Source organism: Cibotium barometz, chromosome 9, assembly GCF_041138505.1.
Source record: "Cibotium barometz isolate CiBa-2024 chromosome 9, ASM4113850v1, whole genome shotgun sequence".
NCBI classification, from domain to species: Eukaryota; Viridiplantae; Streptophyta; class Polypodiopsida; order Cyatheales; family Cibotiaceae; genus Cibotium; species Cibotium barometz.
This window is the reverse complement of record NC_141054.1, coordinates 25,022,511-25,042,429: the sequence shown is the minus strand read 5'-3', so window position 1 is coordinate 25,042,429 and position 19,919 is coordinate 25,022,511. Positions and strand designations below refer to the sequence as shown.

At 45.2% G+C, this 19,919-nt stretch overlaps 1 protein-coding gene across 2 annotated transcripts; it reads right to left on the bottom strand.

Annotated features, from left to right (window-relative positions):
- Window positions 1-356: 356 nt before the first annotated feature.
- Window positions 357-19,351, bottom strand: LOC147635366 (uncharacterized). 2 transcript variants are annotated; one of them, XM_086802171.1, is made up of 3 exons: window positions 19,197-19,351; window positions 1,245-1,545; window positions 357-1,079 (listed from the first exon to the last, which is right to left on the bottom strand). In XM_086802171.1, the coding sequence occupies exons 2-3, from the start codon at window positions 1,398-1,400 to the stop codon at window positions 957-959; spliced, it is 279 nt and encodes a 92-aa protein (XP_086658297.1). In that variant the 5' UTR covers window positions 1,401-1,545; window positions 19,197-19,351; the 3' UTR covers window positions 357-956. The 2 variants fall into 2 exon arrangements, with proteins under 2 accessions (XP_086658297.1, XP_086658298.1); XM_086802172.1 differs by having other exon boundaries at window positions 357-1,019.
- Between the last annotated feature and the right edge of the window lie 568 nt (window positions 19,352-19,919).

Here is a 19,919-nt window from a genome sequence, read left to right as displayed (position 1 = left end):
CGTGCATCCTTTTACTCAGGGCATCTGTCCCTAGACTGTGAAAGCGACTACATGCATCCCTAATCCACACCTTCACTTAGGGCATCTGTCCCTTCAAAGAGGGATAACCAGTTTTAATGGTTCTCCCCCTCCCCTCCCCCCCCCTCCCCCCCGGACAGCTAACTTGCTGCACTAGACATCCCTAGCTTGGCTACACTTTAGTTGCCCTGTTAATTCGCATGCTTCGAAAATTAACTGGGCATTTTTCTACCATAGAAACTTGTCTCCCAATTCTGCTCAGAAGGGAGGCCAAGGGGGTTAGCATACTTAGCTTAACCCAAAAGATTTCACAGATCCCACCCAACTGAACCACATACAAATCACAAGGTTTTTCCTACACAATAAGATAGTAGGTACATATAATGACATCCATGGCTATGAGCCGGATGCTGCTGTTCATCACTTTTAAAAAGAGAAGAGACCCACTCCATCAAATGATTGAAAAAGCCTTTGTTTATAGTTCTTACGATGAAAAGCAGCTCCATGACAGAGACTTCACCAAGTTACAAAGCCATGTCTCTTCTAGCATGGTTTCAACAAACCTCTGTGCATTTACCCTGATAAATCAGGCATATATCATGTAGCCGCTTGCAACACTCCAAAACCACATCCATAGGTGTACAAAATCTCATTCAGTCCATTGAAAAAGCACTGCATACAAATCTATTATCAGGAATACCAACTAGCTATTGTGACATTTCAGATATAGGTCCCTCTCCACTGGTGCCCCTTTGACATTCTTCTGTTCTGATTCCACCCTTTAGACCCATCCTCATAATGAAACAAATTGCCGGAAGTCCACTTTACAAGTAGCCAGAAATAAAAGCAACCTTAAGATTCAAAACTTGTGCGCGCGCCTCAAAATTTATATATATATCCAGTTCTAGACCTCTTCCCCTAGTTTTATGACTTCGATATTAATCAACTGCCGTTTCTGTCATGTTTTCAGCATTGTTCTCTTGGCACTGCGCTAGCTGTTGCTGCAGATTTTTCACCAACTCACTTAAAACATAGATTCTCTTCTCTTGAGACAAAATTATCTGAAAACAAGTAAGATAAATCATGTAAAGCAATTCCAAAAGTTGCAAGTCCACTACAAACCTAGAGTCAAGGAATAAAGCTAATGCGACACCAGAGCGGAATCATAAGTTCACAGCCAATCCTAGCTCATGTAAAGGTGTGGCTTAGAGATGGGGCATACATACTTGCTCCTTGACAAGATCTCGCTTAGTTGAGACTTCTTGTTGCTTGGTGACTGCAGCCGTGAGCTCCACCTCATTCTTAGGTTGTTGGTTCCATTCTGATTGTGATGTAAGTATCAAAACCAAAAGCACCAAGCACAGAGCCATAGGCCTTGACATGGTTTGTCCTCGATTGTGAAACCTTTGATGACTAGCGCTTCATTCAAACTGAGCAACAATTATGGGCATGTTTACTGCTTGATATGCACCACATAAAAGCATCCCTAAACCCCAGCATCAACTGTGCCAGTCAGTATTCTATTGCCTGGAAGAAGATGGAGAAGTTAGACCTAAAAACATGTATGCAATGTAACAAGGTAAATAAACATATAATGCACACAATGTTTTGCTAGGCAAGAGCAAATAACAGCAAAGATGAAGCCTAGATGCAGAAGCGTAAGAGCACCAGAACAGCTATGCTCAATTATGTGGCAGCAGAGTTCTGGGCAGGCATATGTGCGCCATAGGAAATGTTAATTCTAAGACAGCCTCGCTGAGAGTTGCCTATAAAGCAGGCCCACCAGCAGTTTAAGAGTGTTAGTGGCGAACTTACTAGTCATTCTCCTATCATTGCGTCTGTAGCTCCTCAATACCCTTCCTCAGCTGGGGACTGTTAATAGAAGATTAGACCTCAATTCTTTTCACCTCTTATTGTCACGTGCATTGGTTCTCAGATGAATGTGCCAAGACTATCTGAAAACATGTACAGGGTAGACATAGGGAGATTTATGTTTGAAAGACCATTGTGAAACCCTCATTTCGCAAGGACATGGTTGTTGAGTGACTGAGGATTAAGGTTTGCACAACGTAGTTTAGGTGGACGCCAAGGATGTGTTAACCAGTGACAAGAGGGGTAACAGGCCTATGAGAATGAGCAAGCCAGGAACCAAACTGCATCTTTGGTTGTAGCTCCATGTTACAACCCCATGGATCTCCTCAACGCAAAACACGAGTGATTAGTACAAACCCCTAAGAGGGGTGTAGGCTAGCTCACTACCCAACCATAGGCTCACGACTGCAAACCTCCCCCAATCAATCTACGCTGGACTCATGGTAAAATACGGGACAGGGAAAGCAACTCCTAGGTATACCCACCGGATCTCCCATGTAGGTGAAATGATGCCTGGTGGATGTCACTGAGAAAAATCTATAAATAGGTCCCCCCATCCCCTATTCCTCATTCCACTCCACCCCAGCCCCCTCGCAACAGCAAAATGTAGCCCCTTCAATGCCCTTCAAAGCCTGGAGAACAAGGTGTCATGTGCATAGCCATGGACATGCCTAATTCAATGGCTAGGCCCTGATTAGGCAACAGTTTACATGTACATCAATCAGCCAAGTCAAGGGCATCAAAAAGACACATTCAGCAGCATTTAATAATATTTTGTGAATTTTTATGCCCAATTCTCCTGGCCAACAGCAGTCAGCTTGTTTGCAGGGATAATTCCCAAAGCCTATAAATAGAAAAGCATAAATCAGTCATAGGCATCTAATCCTCAAAAGTGTGCGCTCAAAGGAGGATACCAGTTAACTCTCACATTAGTTTCCAAGGCAAAGTAGTAGGCATGATCATTCTTGACAAGAGACCATAGCTGTGATAAGGAAAAAGGATTGCAAGCATGGGGACAAAGTGGAACAGATGCACAGTTCCTCAACCAGACTTGGAGTGGAATCTAAGAAGTGGCAAGGTGTTCAGTCAATTAAAGTCAAAGTCAAAGTCAAATTCAGTAGTCTAGGGAGGAAGGATGACATGTTTCCAACCCATCATCAAGTTTAGCAGGAGAAGATGTCACATGCACAGCCGTGGACATGGATAACCTCATCATTAGTCCCGGATTCAGCAACATTTTAGGGGAGATTTAGGGGCAGATTTAGAGCCGATTTTGCAGCCCAATAGGCTTATGAAGTGCCCAAGACACACACCCATATATGGGACGCCTTTTGGGCACAATTTGGACATTTTTGGACGAAGTTTGGTGGGCTGAAAAGGCAAAACTGACAGGATTACGAATCTCCCTATAGATAGCCAAGCTCTCATTTGTACATATCATCTAAACTCCCTTTGGGATCAAGTCATAGGCAATTAGTAGAAGGTCTAAAGTAAACCTTCTCGTCAGGCCAAAGGCCTCAGAAGTTGTACAAACATCATCATCTTTTTGTACCATATAATACATTGAACACACAACTCATCTCTCTCTTTTCTCTCTCTCTCTCTCTCTCTCTCTCTCTCTCCACAGAGAGCAGAGGAATTGAGAGCCAGGAGGAGACCTAGACAAACTGGACATAGAGCACCCCGACTCCGTCATCGAGAGATAGCAGCTATCCGAATGAGACACCAGATACACGTCTGCATTACAGAGCTTCCCACATCGTGTCCACTCAGGAGAGCCTGCGAGATCTCGGACTATGCCCCAGAATAGATGGTATGATGACGAGTGCAGAGCCCTATACTCACGGCTCCACATATAGAGAGCCTTGGGAGCCATCACAGAGCAGGAGTCAAGGAGAGAGATGAGGAGACTTACTCGCCGCAAAAGGTGGGCCTTCGCAGAGATACAGGAGCTAGAGATCTTCCATTTCTTCATGAGTAGAGATAACCCTATCTCATGGCGGCACTTCAAAGAGCCTCGGACACCGACACCCATTGCAGACCCACAGACATGGCACACATATGCAGAGGGCCTATACCACGCCCCACAGCAGCCACCTATACCTCAGCCACAGGAGCCTCGACCTACCACAGCTAGCTTCTTTACCCACTCGATGGTAAAGGAAGCTATCCGCCGCCTACAGCATGGACGGGCCGCCGACCATATGGGCCTACAGGGTGAGCATCTCATATATGCAGTAGATTCTTTGACTCCTTTTCTTGCACACCTGTTTAACAGGGCACTAGCAGAGGGTTTGCCTGCGGAGTGGCCGATGCACACCATTGTGCCGATCCACAAAACAGGGGATATGCTCGATCCGAGCAACTACAGGACGGTTATGGTTGGCCACGTGTTGGCCAAACTCTATGGTGCAGTGTTGGAGCAAGAGGTTAGCTTATATGCTGAGCGAGCAGGTTTACGCTCATCAGGGCAGGCAGGCTTCAGGAGAGCTTTCTCTACCACTAACCATGTATTCACTTTGAGATGTATGATTGATCAGACCAGAGTGAGGAAGAGAAAGCTCTATTGCTGCTTTGTGGATTTCCGCAAGGCATTTGACACAGTACCACGAGAGAGGTCTTTCAGCGTCTGCAGTCTCTTGGCATACCAGCAGATATGACATGGGGCATCTATCCATTATATAAGCAGGTTTTTGGGTGAGTCAGATGCCCAGGAGGTATGTCCGAGACTACTGCTAGCACCATTGGTGTGAAGCAAGGATGCCCACTTTCCCCCACGCTATTTGGGTTATACATTGATGAGGTGGCTGACTTCATTACACAAGGAGGCGGAGATGGAGTTGATCTAGCACGTACCTCAGTACATATTATGCTTTATGCTGATGATATTGTATGTTTGAGTCTCCAGGAGGTCTACAGCAGCATCTACATGCACTCGATGATTTCTGCACACAGAGGGGTCTTATTGTGAACCTTGGGAAAACCAAGGTTATGGTCTTTCATACATCGAGACAGGGCAGGAGTCAGCTGACATTCACTCTCGCAGGACGCCAGGTGGAGGTGGTGACACCATACGTGTACCTAGGGGTTACCTTCTCTGCAGCAGCCACGCGCTTCACCATGGGTTCAGCAGCCAAAGCTAGATTGACACGGGGATATGCAGCATTGGCTATGCTAGAGAGACAGTGCCACCAGGCGCATTTTCAGGAGCCCCGGACGAAGGGGTGGCTATTTGACACATTAGTCACACTGGCACTAATGTATGGAGCAGCGGTATGGGCGCCAGGCCTGGCTACCCATTGGTAGACACAGATAGAGAGACCACATGCCCTCATGATGGCACACATGATACGCAGCAAATCATCAGTACCTCATGACATTATCCGAGCAGAGTTTGCATGATGGTAGAGACCATATTCCAGACTATATGCCTGCTAGACAGATTCAGAGAGATGCCACAGGACAGATTGTCATACAGAGCTTTTGAGGCATCTAGAAAGCTGGCTGAGGCAGGAGACAGAGGATCATGGTATGCACAGGTCACACATTGGTTCTCACAGCATGGCCTAGACATGGATCATCTACCACCATTCCAGTATGACAGGGATGCACCACATATCCGTCTCTCTCATAGTGAGAGGAACAGAATATTGAGACAGGACCTATGGCAGCTCTATACATGAGAGACATGGATATCGCCTACACAGCCTCTTCCACCGAAGATGCTATACTACATAGATCACTTCATGAGTATCACTGATGATGGATTTATAGAGAGGCCTAGATACATGGAGGGCTTTTTACCACACCGCTCCCGAGTAGCTATTGGTCAGCTTAGAGTCTCATCACATCGATTGGAGATCGAGACTAGCAGAGCAGCACGGATCCCCCGAGAGGAGAGGGTATGCAGATTGTGCAGAGAGGAGGTGGAGAGTGAGGAGCATTATGTATGCAAATGCAGAGCATATACAACCATCAGAGAGAGATATCCTATTTTATTCAGAGAGCCACATTCCCTACGCCATATCTTTGAGGCAGCAAACCAGCGCATACAGTGTCACAGAGAGACATCATTACAGGCTCAGACAGCTCCAGAGGGGGGACGACAGACACAAATTACTACATTTTTTCAGAGATCCACCCCACTCCCAACCCCTACACAGCAGGGAATTACTCTCCAGAGAGCAGAGACACTCAGAGCCCGTAGGAGACAGAGGACACCTGGCTTTCAGACACCACGCCTATACCAGAGAGAGATGACAGAGATCACAGCTCAGTTTCACAGAGAGGGTGCGGAGCGATTGGCTCGCTTCAGAGCAGACCCAGGCATGTTCTTCAGGGAGCTGTGGACACCCCCTTCATTGATGTATACCATTTTATACCCCCAGTATGGTACAGGATGGAGCTAGCTAGGTTGCATATCATGATTGTATACTCCATGCATATAGCTTTGCATTCTCCTAGTAGTAGAGCTCCATCCCCTCCCCCACTCATTGTACTTATTGCACACCCAGATTCAGCTTGTTAGTTGAGTACTTTTTCATTTTGTTGGGATGACAGAGGATACCCCACACAGGTACACTGATTTGTCTCATAGGCCGAGTTCGGTCTTTTGGAGGACGTTAATAAAATCTTTCTTTCTTTCTTTCTTTCTCTCTAGCATCATCGAAATTTGCATCATTGTTCTTTATCAGGCTTAGGACTGAGGATCAGGTAAACAAGGCTTCCCCGCAAATGCAATATGAGGTACCTAACACCCAACGCCATGTCATTTGTGCATGAGTGTTTCATTTCCAGGTGTCTATGCATTCCATGTGTTTCAATTGTATGCAATTAAATCATTACTGCCAGACTCTTTCACGCAAGCATTCTCTGTTGTAATGATAATTCTTGTAGCTATGCGAAAGGTCTCGAGGAGATTAGAAAAATATTTTTCCTTGATTGTATGCTCTTGCTCTAGTTAAAATCTGATCTTTTTGTCAAGAAAATTAATTACATGTTAATTTGATCTTAACACCAACCCATCAAGGACTAATGGAAAGTTGTTAGATATGAAGAATATGGCTTAGTGGTGGAATATCATGTAGCCCCACAAGATCATTTTGTTTAATTTCTCTAGGGCAATGAAGCAATCACTAGTTATAATGAGAAACATAAGGATGAAGGTAGACCGTAGAGATGCCACTCGAGCATAGGGTCTACCACATTGCAAACCAAAACTTTTCCAACACCAACCTTCACCCTCAAAGACCCCTTTCCCCATTTTGAGTATTTGTATTTCTTGTTTGCAACAACAGCCGCACTGGGTTGTTGGGTCCGATCAATCAGGCTCCAATCAGCTCACAGCAGAGAACTGCCACATCCATTAGTGCCCAGTGCTTCCATTTGCCCTCAGGCTGGCACTACCGTCACCCAGACAAAAATACTCAAAACACCCAATCTGGCATCCTATTAGTGCTGACTTCTAGCTCAGAGCTGAGAACTGCCACATCCATTAGCGCCCAGTGCTTCCATCAGACCTCACACCTGCACTATCATCACCCAGACAAAAATATTCAAAACGCCCAATCTACGTCTTCAGCAGCTCTCCGCACATGGACAGTGGACTCTAGGTTAGCTAAGAAGCAATCATGCCATTGAGTTGAGGCATCCTAGTAAATGCGTAGTCCTGCTTCCCAACTCCTAACAGCTAGAGTTCATCACTAGCAGCAGCCCCCTCCTCCAGGGGTTGCTGGCCATTCCTGCCACACTGGTGCATTGGTGCATCTTCCTCTAGTGACACCTATTAGGGACACTTGGCATCATAGTTTGACATGTGGCATATGTGGTGGTAACATATGTATGCACCTTGTAAAGGGGGGTCTCTCCTATAAAAGACAATTTTCATAATGATTAAAGTGTGCCTAATCTTTCAGTTTATCTTGTGCCCACTTGCTAATTGCTCTTGTTTAACCTTGTGATTAAACCCTAATACCCAATAATTGGTATCAGATCCATCTCAACATCGCTTGTCACCCAGCAACACCAGTTCAGAGCAGCCCACCGCCCATACAAAGCCAGCCGCCGCCCAACTCCCCGGTGGCACTAGTGCAGAGCGCACCGCCACTGTCCAGCTACCTGCCTTTGCTGCCGGTACTCAACCCATTTCCACCTAGATCCGGCTGCTCCACCCATAGACGGCTGACCACATGACAACTTCACCAAATCCGGCTGCTTGCCTGTTTCCATGCTCTGCTTTGCCACTGTCGCCAGTTGTCTGGGATCTTGTTCCTCACTGGAAAAAAATTGAGGTATTGGTTTCTTGTTTTAGGGCTATCTCTCAAAGATATCTTTTTGGATTCGGCATCCATAGGCACTCCAGTTCTTGTGCACATATCTCGGAGCTTTGTTCTGCTCACTCAAGTATACATCATGTTTTTGGTATGCTTTGGCGATTGCTGTGGAAACATGGCCAAGTCGCACTCCAGTTTGTGCACATATCTCGGAGCTTTGTTCTGCTCACTCAAGTATACATCTTGTTTTTGGTATACTTTGGTGATTGCTGTTGGAAACATGGCCAAGTCCAGGAGGGAGTGAATGAGGGTGGAAGGAGAGGTGGAGAGATCAAGCCATGGTGTGTGGAAGCATAAAAATGGATATGGAAGAGAGAGAGAGACACAGATCTGTGTGCATAGATCCTCTGTGCTAAGAGGTATTGTGGGCCGTCAGATTGGACATACAGGTGTAATCTCTTGGCTGATTTTCGGTTGTACTTAGCCATTCATATTTTTGGAATTGAATAAAGAAATACCGCAAGGGGCGCCAAGCTTTGGGGCCAACAGGCGTCGCTTTGTTTTCAGATTTGGGCACTCTAGCTCCAATCTGTTTTGTTTTCACATCTAGACTACAAGTGGACGGGTGACTGCTAGTCTACCGCACTTTGGTTTCTATCAGAGGCCGGTTTCAAGGTTCCGTTTATGTCATGGCCCTGTGAAAATGGAACAGCACAAGTGTGGGCATGGTGGTTGCAGAGTCAGAATATTGAATGATTCACATGGGGGGTGCCCGGACAGAGTTAAAGATGTATGGACATCCCTAGGTGTGAAGGGGGGAACTAGAACATTAAACTTTTAATGTTTATTAAAGTTGCCCCTAGGCCTTAGTGGCCCCTAGGGACTTTTAAAGTTTGGGGCCCTAGGATTATTATGGGGAGGAGGCCACTCCACTTTTGGAGTGTGTGCTTCTCTCTCCTCCCCCTCTCTCTAGCTTTTGGGAAAAAGAGTCGTGGAGCACTCTTGTTGGTTCTCATGCGTGGAAAAGCAGGAAGAGGAAGAGTTGATTGAGAAGGTGTGCTGTTGCTGATTTCTGTGTGCAAACCAGCCGTACAGCACTGTACGGACAGGCTGCTGTAGGTACATGCTCTGGTACAGGCGGCGCACAGGAACTGCTGCGTGTACATCTGCTGCTGCAGGCGGCTATAGCAGGCGACTATACGGACAGGCTGCTGGTTCAGGTACAGGTCGTACAGTACTGTACGACTGCCGTACAGTGTACGGACAGGACTGACACAGGGTGCGCTGAACAGAACCGCTGCTGGCGACGCTGGACAGGTTCTGGACAGACTGACTGCGCAGGTTCAGGCGAGTACAGGTGCTGGCTGCAGGCGGCGTTTGCAAGGACAACTCCTGCACGTATCCCGAGGTAGTACAGATGGGTACGGGGCTGTTTTTCAGATCTGTACAATCAAAGACAGCATAGAAGTGAACACAAGGAGGAGGATACAGACAAGTACGAGCATGCGTGTGAAGCAGGGTTGTGGAAACAAGCGCCTGCAAGTACAGATTGGTACCGTTGCTTCCTCCAGTGCTGATTCTCGGGCTGATTTTGGTAAGCTCCGCATCTGTTCATCTATCTCTCTTTCTACTGCTTGATGTCTGTTGCAGATTTGAGCTATCTGGCCCCATGTGAGAGGAGGGGTATGGCAGATTGACAAGGTTGAGACAGAGTTTGGACAGTACATGTATGTATGAGCTGAGATGTTGAATCATGTACTTGAGTTATGCCAGATGTATGCTCATGGCTGCCCTGCTTAGTGGTCTTGGCTGATCAGAGGGAGGCACAGTGTGTTATTTTGAGACACAGATCTGTGTGCATAGATCCTCTGTGCTAAGAGGTATTGTGGGCCGTCAGATTGGACATACAGGTGTAATCTCTTGGCTGATTTTCGGTTGTACTTAGCCATTCATATTTTTGGAATTGAATAAAGAAATACCGCAAGGGGCGCCAAGCTTTGGGGCCAACAGGCGTCGCTTTGTTTTCAGATTTGGGCACTCTAGCTCCAATCTGTTTTGTTTTCACATCTAGACTACAAGTGGACGGGTGACTGCTAGTCTACCGCACTTTGGTTTCTATCAGAGGCCGGTTTCAAGGTTCCGTTTATGTCATGGCCCTGTGAAAATGGAACAGCACAAGTGTGGGCATGGTGGTTGCAGAGTCAGAATATTGAATGATTCACATGGGGGGTGCCCGGACAGAGTTAAAGATGTATGGACATCCCTAGGTGTGAAGGGGGGAACTAGAACATTAAACTTTTAATGTTTATTAAAGTTGCCCCTAGGCCTTAGTGGCCCCTAGGGACTTTTAAAGTTTGGGGCCCTAGGATTATTATGGGGAGGAGGCCACTCCACTTTTGGAGTGTGTGCTTCTCTCTCCTCCCCCTCTCTCTAGCTTTTGGGAAAAAGAGTCGTGGAGCACTCTTGTTGGTTCTCATGCGTGGAAAAGCAGGAAGAGGAAGAGTTGATTGAGAAGGTGTGCTGTTGCTGATTTCTGTGTGCAAACCAGCCGTACATCACTGTACGGACAGGCTGCTGCAGGTACATGCTCTGGTACAGGCGGCGCACAGGAACTGCTGCGTGTACATCTGCTGCTGCAGGCGGCTATAGCAGGCGACTATACGGACAGGCTGCTGGTTCAGGTACAGGTCGTACAGTACTATACGACTGCCGTACAGTGTACGGACAGGACTGACACAGGCTGCGCTGGAGAGAACTGCTGCTGGCGGCACTGGACAGGTTCTGGACAGACTGACTGCGCAGGTTCAGGCGAGTGCAGGTGCTGGCTGCAGGCGGCGTTTGCAAGGACAACTCCTGGCACGTATCACGAGGTAGTACATACGGGTACGGGGCTGTTTTTCAGATCTGTACAATCAAAGACAGCATAGAAGTGAACACAAGGAGGAGGGTACAGACAAGTACGAGCATGCGTGTGAAGCAGGGTTGTGGAAACAAGTGCCTGCAAGTACAGATTGGTACCGTTGCTTCCTCCAGTGCTAATTCTCGGGCTGATTTTGGTAAGCTCCGCATCTGTTCATCTATCTCTCTTTCTACTGCTTGATGTCTGTTGCAGATTTGAGCTATCTGGCCCCTTGTGAGAGGAGGGGTATGGCAGATTGACAAGGGTTGAGACAGAGTTTGGACAGTACATGTATGTATGAGCTGAGATGTTGAATCATGTACTTGAGTTATGCCAAATGTATGCTCATGGCTGCCCTGCTTAGTGGTCTTGGCTGATCAGAGGGAGGCACAGTGTGTTATTTTGAGACACAAATCTGTGTGCATAGATCCTCTGTGCTAAGAGGTATTGTGGGCCGTCAGATTGGACATACAGGTGTAATCTCTTGGCTGATTTTCGGTTGTACTCAGCCATTCATATTTTTGGAATTGAATAAAGAAATACCGCAAGGGGCGCCAAGCTTTGGGGCCAACAGGTGTCGCTTTGTTTTCAAATTTGGGCACTCTAGCTCCAATCTGTTTTGTTTTCACATCTAGACTACAAGTGGACGGGTGACTGCTAGTCTACCGCACTCTGGTTTCTATCAGAGGCCGGTTTCAAACACAAGCTCCCATTTATTTGTTTTATCTGCTGGACTACAATTGGTTTGGGTGACTGCTAGTCTACCGCACTTTGGTTTCCACCAGAGGCCGGTTTTAGGGCCTATGAGATCAAGTGATACAATAATGTCCATGGCATATCTCATCATGGAATGGAAAATAAAACAGAAACAAAACATAAGGAAGCAAGATTGCAAGAACTCAAGTGATACTCATTACTTTGACAAGAATGAAATACAACCCAAGACCTTGCTTTTATAGGCACTAGGGTGCCCTTATCTTTAATCTCTTAATAAGAGGTGGTTCACACCTAATGTGTTCACACCAAGACTTAATAACCTGTCACACCACTAAGACTTCGATTATTCAACCCCCCCCCCCTTTTCCCGGCGAAGGTGGTGAGACCCAAACGCAAAAGAAGCAACCAACCTCTAACTCCATCACATCACTGTAGAGAGGTGAACTAGCCACCTCAATCAGCTTATGACTGAAGCTGAGATTATCAACCCTCCCCCCCCCCCCCCCCCCCCCCCCCCCCCGCCGGCCCCGCGTGACTCCTAACTGGGATAAGAATATATCTTTGCCTTTTATAGCATCAAGCATTACAACAACTCAAAAAAGACACCGAAAATATTCAGATTTTGGGCGACAACTCGGCCAGAGAACCCTTGACTCCACATAAATAAGATCTAGAAGTTGAGGAAGAATCCCCCTCGATGCTGATGAAGATCCTTTTGCGGTGTCGTTTCCAAGCAATGTAAGCTTGGGCTATCGTTTTAGGCTCAAGGGCTAGGGCAAAGGACCCAGAAGTGGATGTGTTCGATGAAGAAGCGAGTGTCGATGCCGAACACACATGCCTTGAGACAGGCATCAATGCTGAAAGATCCAATAACTCCATGAAAGAAGCATGGGATTTAGACCTTGCGGTGGTCTCAATACCATAGGTTGAAGCACTTGTTGGTGCAGCCGCGCTGCCTCCTTGAAGGAATCAAAACATTGAAAGAAAGAATGATCCATTGAACATCTTACCAGAGAGTTAACGCACACGTTGATGAACTGGATGAAGAAATTGTTGATGAAAACACACATGTTGCCTTTGTATGCCTTTATGCTTACATGGGCATGAGAATGTGGCTCCATGGGCTGATACACGACTATATGGGTGAGAAAACACATAGAAAGGGGTGCTACATGGCAAGTAGAGAGAAGCTAAAACGCAAGTATGTGGGACAGCATATGGCGGATAATAGGTCCTAAAAACGCAGCATGTGAAGGGAGAAAAAAATGTAGCATATGAAGGGAAGGGGTGGCTCATGAAGAGAAAAACGCACAGATGCTCATGGAAGGCTAAAAACGCAGAAACCCTTAAAACACAGAAGGGAAGAAGGTGAAGCATGGCGATAGAATGGAGCCTAGATCTGATGCTGTGTTGGAATCCTGAATAGGTCCAGGAGGGAGTGAATGAGAGTGGAAGGAGAGGTGGAGAGATCAATCCATGGTGTGTGGAAGCATAGACATGGATATAAAAGAGAGAGGGATGCAACAGACACAAGGAAGCAACAATGATCCCGTTGAGACATCCAAGCGCAAGTCAAGGAAGGCCCACTTTACTACAAACCCTTTCAGTGTGAGGCGTGTGCTTATGAGCTCCCCTCTCTCATCTACGCACATGTAACATGCGGAAGCTTCGGGGAAGATTGGTAACTTCAATGCTCAGAAATCAGCACACTTGTCGCGACGAAATTAACGCACAAAACTGAATATAGATGTGCAGAAAAATAGAGAGAGAGAAAGGGAGAAGAGGACAGCATTGGGTCCCGAATACCCTCTGTAGGGCCCCCACCACGAATGGCGTATTTGCTTTTATTAGAATGATGTAAAATACTGAAATAAAAGACTGACTGAACCTTCTTGGCTGAGATGAATCTCTGCCCTTGACCTTCAATCCTTCACCCCTTCTGCGTTAGCTTGATCTAGGCTGTCCTGGCCCTTGCTTCAGCTTCAGCACTTGATGAATGATGAGATGAAAAGAATGACTTGTGGGCTGGGTATTTATACCCCTTCTGGACAGCAGTCAGCTGTCATAAATATGCTCCACGACTGAAAAAATACAGCAAAAATACTAATAAATGCTGCGCAATATTCCACACTAGGCTGGGCACTTATGCGTATGATCATATGGCTGCTGGGCACTATGCACATGATGTCCTGGAGGCTGGGCAGCCTGTATGGGCTGCCCCACACTTGCCCTACAGCCATCCCATGGCTGGATAACCAGTCGGCTATCCTTGCAAAGCCCCTAGGGCTGTCTGTAGACCTCCCATGACCTACCCATGGCTGGTGGGTACAGCCAGGGCCTTCCTGGCCCTTATGGGGATTGTCTTATGCTTTCCCCATGCCCACAAGAGTTCCTAGGGTAGCCCTATGGGCTGGCCCCTTTTCCTAAAAGCAAACCCTAATTGTCTACACAGTGTTCTGGCATCCGGTATCATACCAAATACACAAAGTCACTGACATCATTCTAGAGGGAGACTCATAGCACGGACTGGCACTGTTTCATGTGCAGGACAATGCACACCTGACCTCGGACAACTGGGATGGAACCCTAGCTGACTTGTCCCGGACTGGGCTCACATGGGACCAGTTTACCATCCTAGGTCCTACACCTTCTGTACAGATATGTCTACGTGGCATCCAAGTGTGGGATGCACGTGACAGCTCAAGAACACAAAAACCGTGCGATCTCTTCCTATTCAAAAAAACAATTGAGGTCCAAGTGATCAGAGGCACCTACAAAGGTAGAGAAGGCAAGGTTGTGCAGGTCTACAAGCGGAAGTGGATGATCTACATCGAACACGGCACCTGTGAGAAAGTGAACGGTGCTACTGTGAATGTGGGTGTCACAAGATGGAAGCATGATGTTACGTCCACCATAGCACAAGAGGGCAAGGAGCTCTAGTCACCACCCAGCCATAGAGAGGAGTCTGGATAACACCACACTCTCAGGCACTTATAGGAGCATGCCCGTCCATAAGCCTTGCCGGCCGCCCAAGTGCTCCGACTTGGGTGCCCTCACCCCTAACTAAACCTCGGATGCACTCGCCGTCCGCACTCTGGCATTCGGACTCCGCATCCGGTCGAGCTCCCACACACCGTTACAGGCTATGTGACATCCCCCGCCCTTAAGAATAGTTTTTGTATGCGAAAACAAATTGGGGAAAGCTTTTGGTAAGCGTATTTAATTGATCTAATGTTCAAGCCTCCTTTGACCTATCCTTCTAGTTGACAAGTGCCTAAAGTACACACAGTATGCCTCGTGTTCCAATTCTAAACCCATGAATCCTCTCTGGTTCAAATGGAAGTGATCGTAACTATAAGGACGCAACTAAAACTTCAAGGCAAACTATGTTGCCTGGGTGACACACTGTTTTCACATGCCACTGACATGAAAAACTAAATGTACTCCATAGCTCTCCGGCAACTCAAGTTTGTAGACTACGCTATCAGGCTACGCTACCAACATGCTGAATCTTCTCCTTATATAGATGTACAACCGTAGGAGATCTAGACTAGAATCCATGCATCAACTTGAATGGAGTAAATCGAGTCATGTGAGCTCACTCGACACCTCTTCTAAGTCAAACATTAGACAAACCAATGGTAAATCATTCTCAACTATAGACAACAATCCGTAAACCATTTTCAACCATGAACAATGGTTTACTACAAAGCAAGAATTGAGAATTCCTTTCTTGTTTAACCAATTTGTATATACATATGCTACGATATGTGGTTTAGAAATGCCTCCAATACACCTTACACAGATAGACAAACAAAATCAATCTCTATACTTCGAGATTATTATAACATGAACATCACTCATCCAGTTTGTGTTTAGCACCAATATGAAGTCTAACGTATAACATTTCCTTGTTGCCTCCTCATTACAGTGGCAATGCACTACCTACCAGTAGGTGGCAATATACTACCCAACTGTAAAATAACTGATGACAAACAAGGAATACTCGGTCCTCGTATAAACTTCATAAAAATTTCCAAAACACAAATTAGTTCAAGTTGGCTTCTTTTTTTTTTTTTGTGATGTGTGCTTTGTAAAGTTGCGCTGCGTCCACTTTACCCTATCTATCTAAACCTCCAAATCCTTCCCTTGATTTGGTTGAGTAACTCCGTACTCATGGATATACTCTGACTGATTTGAAATATCCAAAGGAGTCATCTCTTACAAGACGCTCAAGCCACTTACTATGAAATGCTCATTAGATTGACCTTAAACCCTTGGCACTACGGCACAAAGTTAGGTATTTCAACACCAAATCCCTATTAATTCAATGTCATTAAATCAACAGCTATGTCAATCTCTAAACTCTACGGTTCAACATCTAACTATGAGTCCTGCTAGGCCGTGATAGTAGCCCTAGGCTCAAGCTTCAGTGCGGGTACAAATAGCAAAGTCCTTCAAGAACTTGCCCAAATACTTTGTGGATCCACCTTATGGCTACTACCATGACTGAGCATAGTGTGAATACAATTCCACACCTACCTAAGTACATACTGTACACTCTTTGGCAATCTGGCCACACCAAATTGACAAGTTCAGGGCTTTATCTAGAATATCAAGCACCTAAGGTTTGTGACTTTCTATTTAGGAGATTAAAAATCAATCTTAAAATTTTACAATACTCACTTGGGAGTATACCTGTAGAATTAATCCGATAAATCTTGGGCTACTTATAACCCCAACCACTTGGATTGTAAATTTTATGGAGTTACAAGATGAAAGCGAGGAAAATCACAACTGATATTTCCCAAAATGACATACCATGTCATATACCCTCCCAATTTATGATAGATGGAACCTAACCGTCCACATAAAATAGAGTAGTTACGTACTCAAACGTAAACACGGTGAACAATCAACAATAAATGTCCTTGATACTTGGGTTTTACGCACTCAAAATCTATTGATTTCTAGCTTGGGATTACTACGAACCCAATTAACACTAAGCATGGGATTACTCCAAATCCCTAAGCTTAAGTTTGCTCCGGATCTTTGAAGCTACCCGACCCACACAACTTTGTAACAAAAGATGTCTCTCAACTAGTGTGTTAGAATCCATGCAAAAGAGATTTTGTTTCTATGGACGATGCATGAGCGCTTGCATCTCTACAGACCAAGCAAACACCACTACGGCTATTAAATATCATTGGTTGTTAGATGCTTTCACGTCATTGCCTAACAAGAATAGTAGGTTTGTTTTGGTCTATGGTGAACCTCGCAAATACATGCAAAGCAACCTTACTTAGTCTAAGTAGGCACATTCCCTCGGCCATAATTTAGACCCATACAAGAACATTTCCTCAACCATAATATTTGTAAAAGATGTTTGCAAAAAATAAAAACTAATTGACAAAACTATCAATTAGAAGAAAGAGGCTAGAAGCACAAGGGGTTGCTATCTTCAATCCCAATGAGAAACTAATGTCTACATGCACAGACCTTCAAAAAGATACAAAACTTTAAGAAATATACCAATTCGGCATCTCCAAGTTCTTTTGGAGTAAATTTGCAGCAATCAAAGAGCAACGGCAATTCCGAAGCCACCCGGCATGTCAACAAGTTTGTCCATCCGCTCATACATGCATTCGGCCTTCGTTTAACTCGGTCGAGAGGAATTGGCAAGTCGACCAGCTCCGCTAACAACATCCCAACATGCCCTCCCTGGCTCTGATACCATGTTGGAAATTGGGGACCACTTGCTAGGAGGTCACCCATCCCAATAGTGTTCACGCCATTGCGTGCTCAACCTCCATCACTCTAATCCATTCCAAGCCACGAAAATTGGTGGAGGGATGAGAATGGCCCTAGTCTTCTATTAGTTATAGATGATCCCATTGCTTGGGACACTATTCATGTGGAATGTAGGCGATCCCATTGCTTGGGACTCTATTCATGTGGGATGTAGGCGGTCAAGCCACGACCTTCCAACACTTCATGCTCATGTTTTTCACGTGCCTGCATTGGTTAGTTGAGATTGATCGGGAACCTTTTGTGGTCTAGCCTAGACGTTGCATGAAATACTATCATTCACCCCAAGCAGGAGGGGCATTGAATATTATAGGGTAGGATATTTATTGCAGGGCATTGCTTTGCAAATTAGTGATCAAAGGATTTCTCCTAGAGACAGATCCTTGGAAGAACTTAGTCTTCCATATTGCCAATTGCACTCTTCATAGTGGTAGAGAGTAAATTCATAGCACACGATTCATTTTTGCAAAGGCAGATTATAAAGTGCCTTCCTCTCCTCTCCTTTCAACTATTATTAAGGCATGAGGGCAGTATCATACCTTTTGTGAGACAAACACTTCCAAGCCTAGAGACAAGGCTGACAGACAGCCTATCATGTGGAATGTCCAGGGATGATTTGGATTGGCTCCTAGGCGCTTCTGGTTACGTAGTGGTCAGGCTAGGAGAGGTATCATGCCTCAACCGTTAGTTCCTGGAAGACTTTCAAAAGCCTTCCAGGGATCAAAGAGGTGCCTTTGTACATCAGTTGGGGTTCTGGTCCGCAGATTTTTTTATAAAAGTAGGGGATCATGACCCTACCCTCTTGGTGCTTAGAGGGTGGTTAGTAGATGCACTTTGGAGCAAGTTACTAACTTGCAATTTATGCCATCCTGTGGCAAACTGGACATTTATTGCGAGATTATTGCCAATATCACAGCTTGGCAGATTTGGAGGGCTAGATGTATCAAAGGTATCAAAGCTATAGATGGCACTCAAACATATTATATTCAGTCCTTAGGCATCATTTGGGCACATATTATACATACTCTTATGGCCATTTGGGCTCGTATACTACTTTTATCAGGGAGTGAGACCATGGGGTTTTCTTCTCATCTACTCCATCTGAACTTGTATGGCATCATTGAATATGTCTCTCCTGGCCAATGGCCTTGATTAATTCATATAAATTTCATACTTAATAGAGGTCTCATATTTTGCCACAAAAAAAAAGGTTCTCTACAGCATCTCCATTTCCAACTGAGCTTCATAAAATCAAATTGAGTCAAGAAATAAGCATGATTGCATAATTAATTATTTTCTGGCCAAAAAAAAAAGCAATTCTTGTTAAAAAAATGTTTCTGGGAAGAGGAGGATGCTCCAAAAAAACAATTTTTCCATTTGAAGTATATACTATGGCACATCGGGTCGAAAAGTTTCATAAGGCTGAGAGGGTAAGTGCAGAGCTCGGATAAAACAAGGAAAGCGAACCGATTAAACAGTGATCTTTTTTCCAAAAACAAAACAAAAAATACCCCCAAAAAAAAGGGAAAAAAAAAGGACATTACACATTGATCTTTATTTTTTATTTTTTTAACTTTTCAAAAGTCCAAAAATAAGAGATGCTAAAATACCTTGCAGCCCGAGCTCCCTGCCTGCATGGCGAGAAGAGTGTAGGAAATGGAGCGGATTTCACACAAGGGCGCCCATGGCTGACTTTGTCCTTATGTTGGTGGCCGGGAGGGCGCCCATTTTTTAGCTCATTCAGCTTGTGGCTTGCTGATTTAAGAATGATTTAATCAAAGGCTGTCATTCACTCAATTTTTAGAGCTAGGTATGTTGTGGCTTGCTTATTTAAGAATGATTTAATCAAAGGCTCTCACTCACATAAATTTCAAGAATAATAAAACCTATAAAATTAAAAGTCAACACCACCAATGGTGAGCATGACTCCATAACACATACCATAGACCATCTAAGTTCATAAATGTTTCAAGAGTCATAAGAACTATAAGCATTTCTTATTGTGTATCGTGAATGCTTTGCACGTTGAGAAGATATATGAATGCCAAAAAAGTAATAACTTCCAATACAAAGGTGTTATCTGTGTTTATTAACTCACAACACTTCAAATGTGTGTTATAGCGTACTGCACCTCCCAAGAGAACTCCACACATTCACCAATGGAACAAGCAATAGACAACAACCATCATAGGTTACTTAACAATGTTCTGAGCTCACATCCCTTGAGGCTCTCCAAGCTCACTTATAGAAGCTCCACTCCTCCAATCTCCACCTCCACTCTGTCACCGCAGAATCGCTCACACCACAATGCAATCGTCCTCTCACTCTCCCAC

Coding starts and splice junctions, on each gene's coding strand:
- LOC147635366 (XM_086802171.1), bottom strand. CDS start 1,400: ATGTCAAGGCCTATGGCTCTGTGCTTGGTGCTTTTGGTTTTGATACTT. Junction 1,080..1,244: donor GAGATCTTGTCAAGGAGCAA/GTATGTATGCCC, acceptor ACTTGTTTTCAG/ATAATTTTGTCTCAAGAGAA.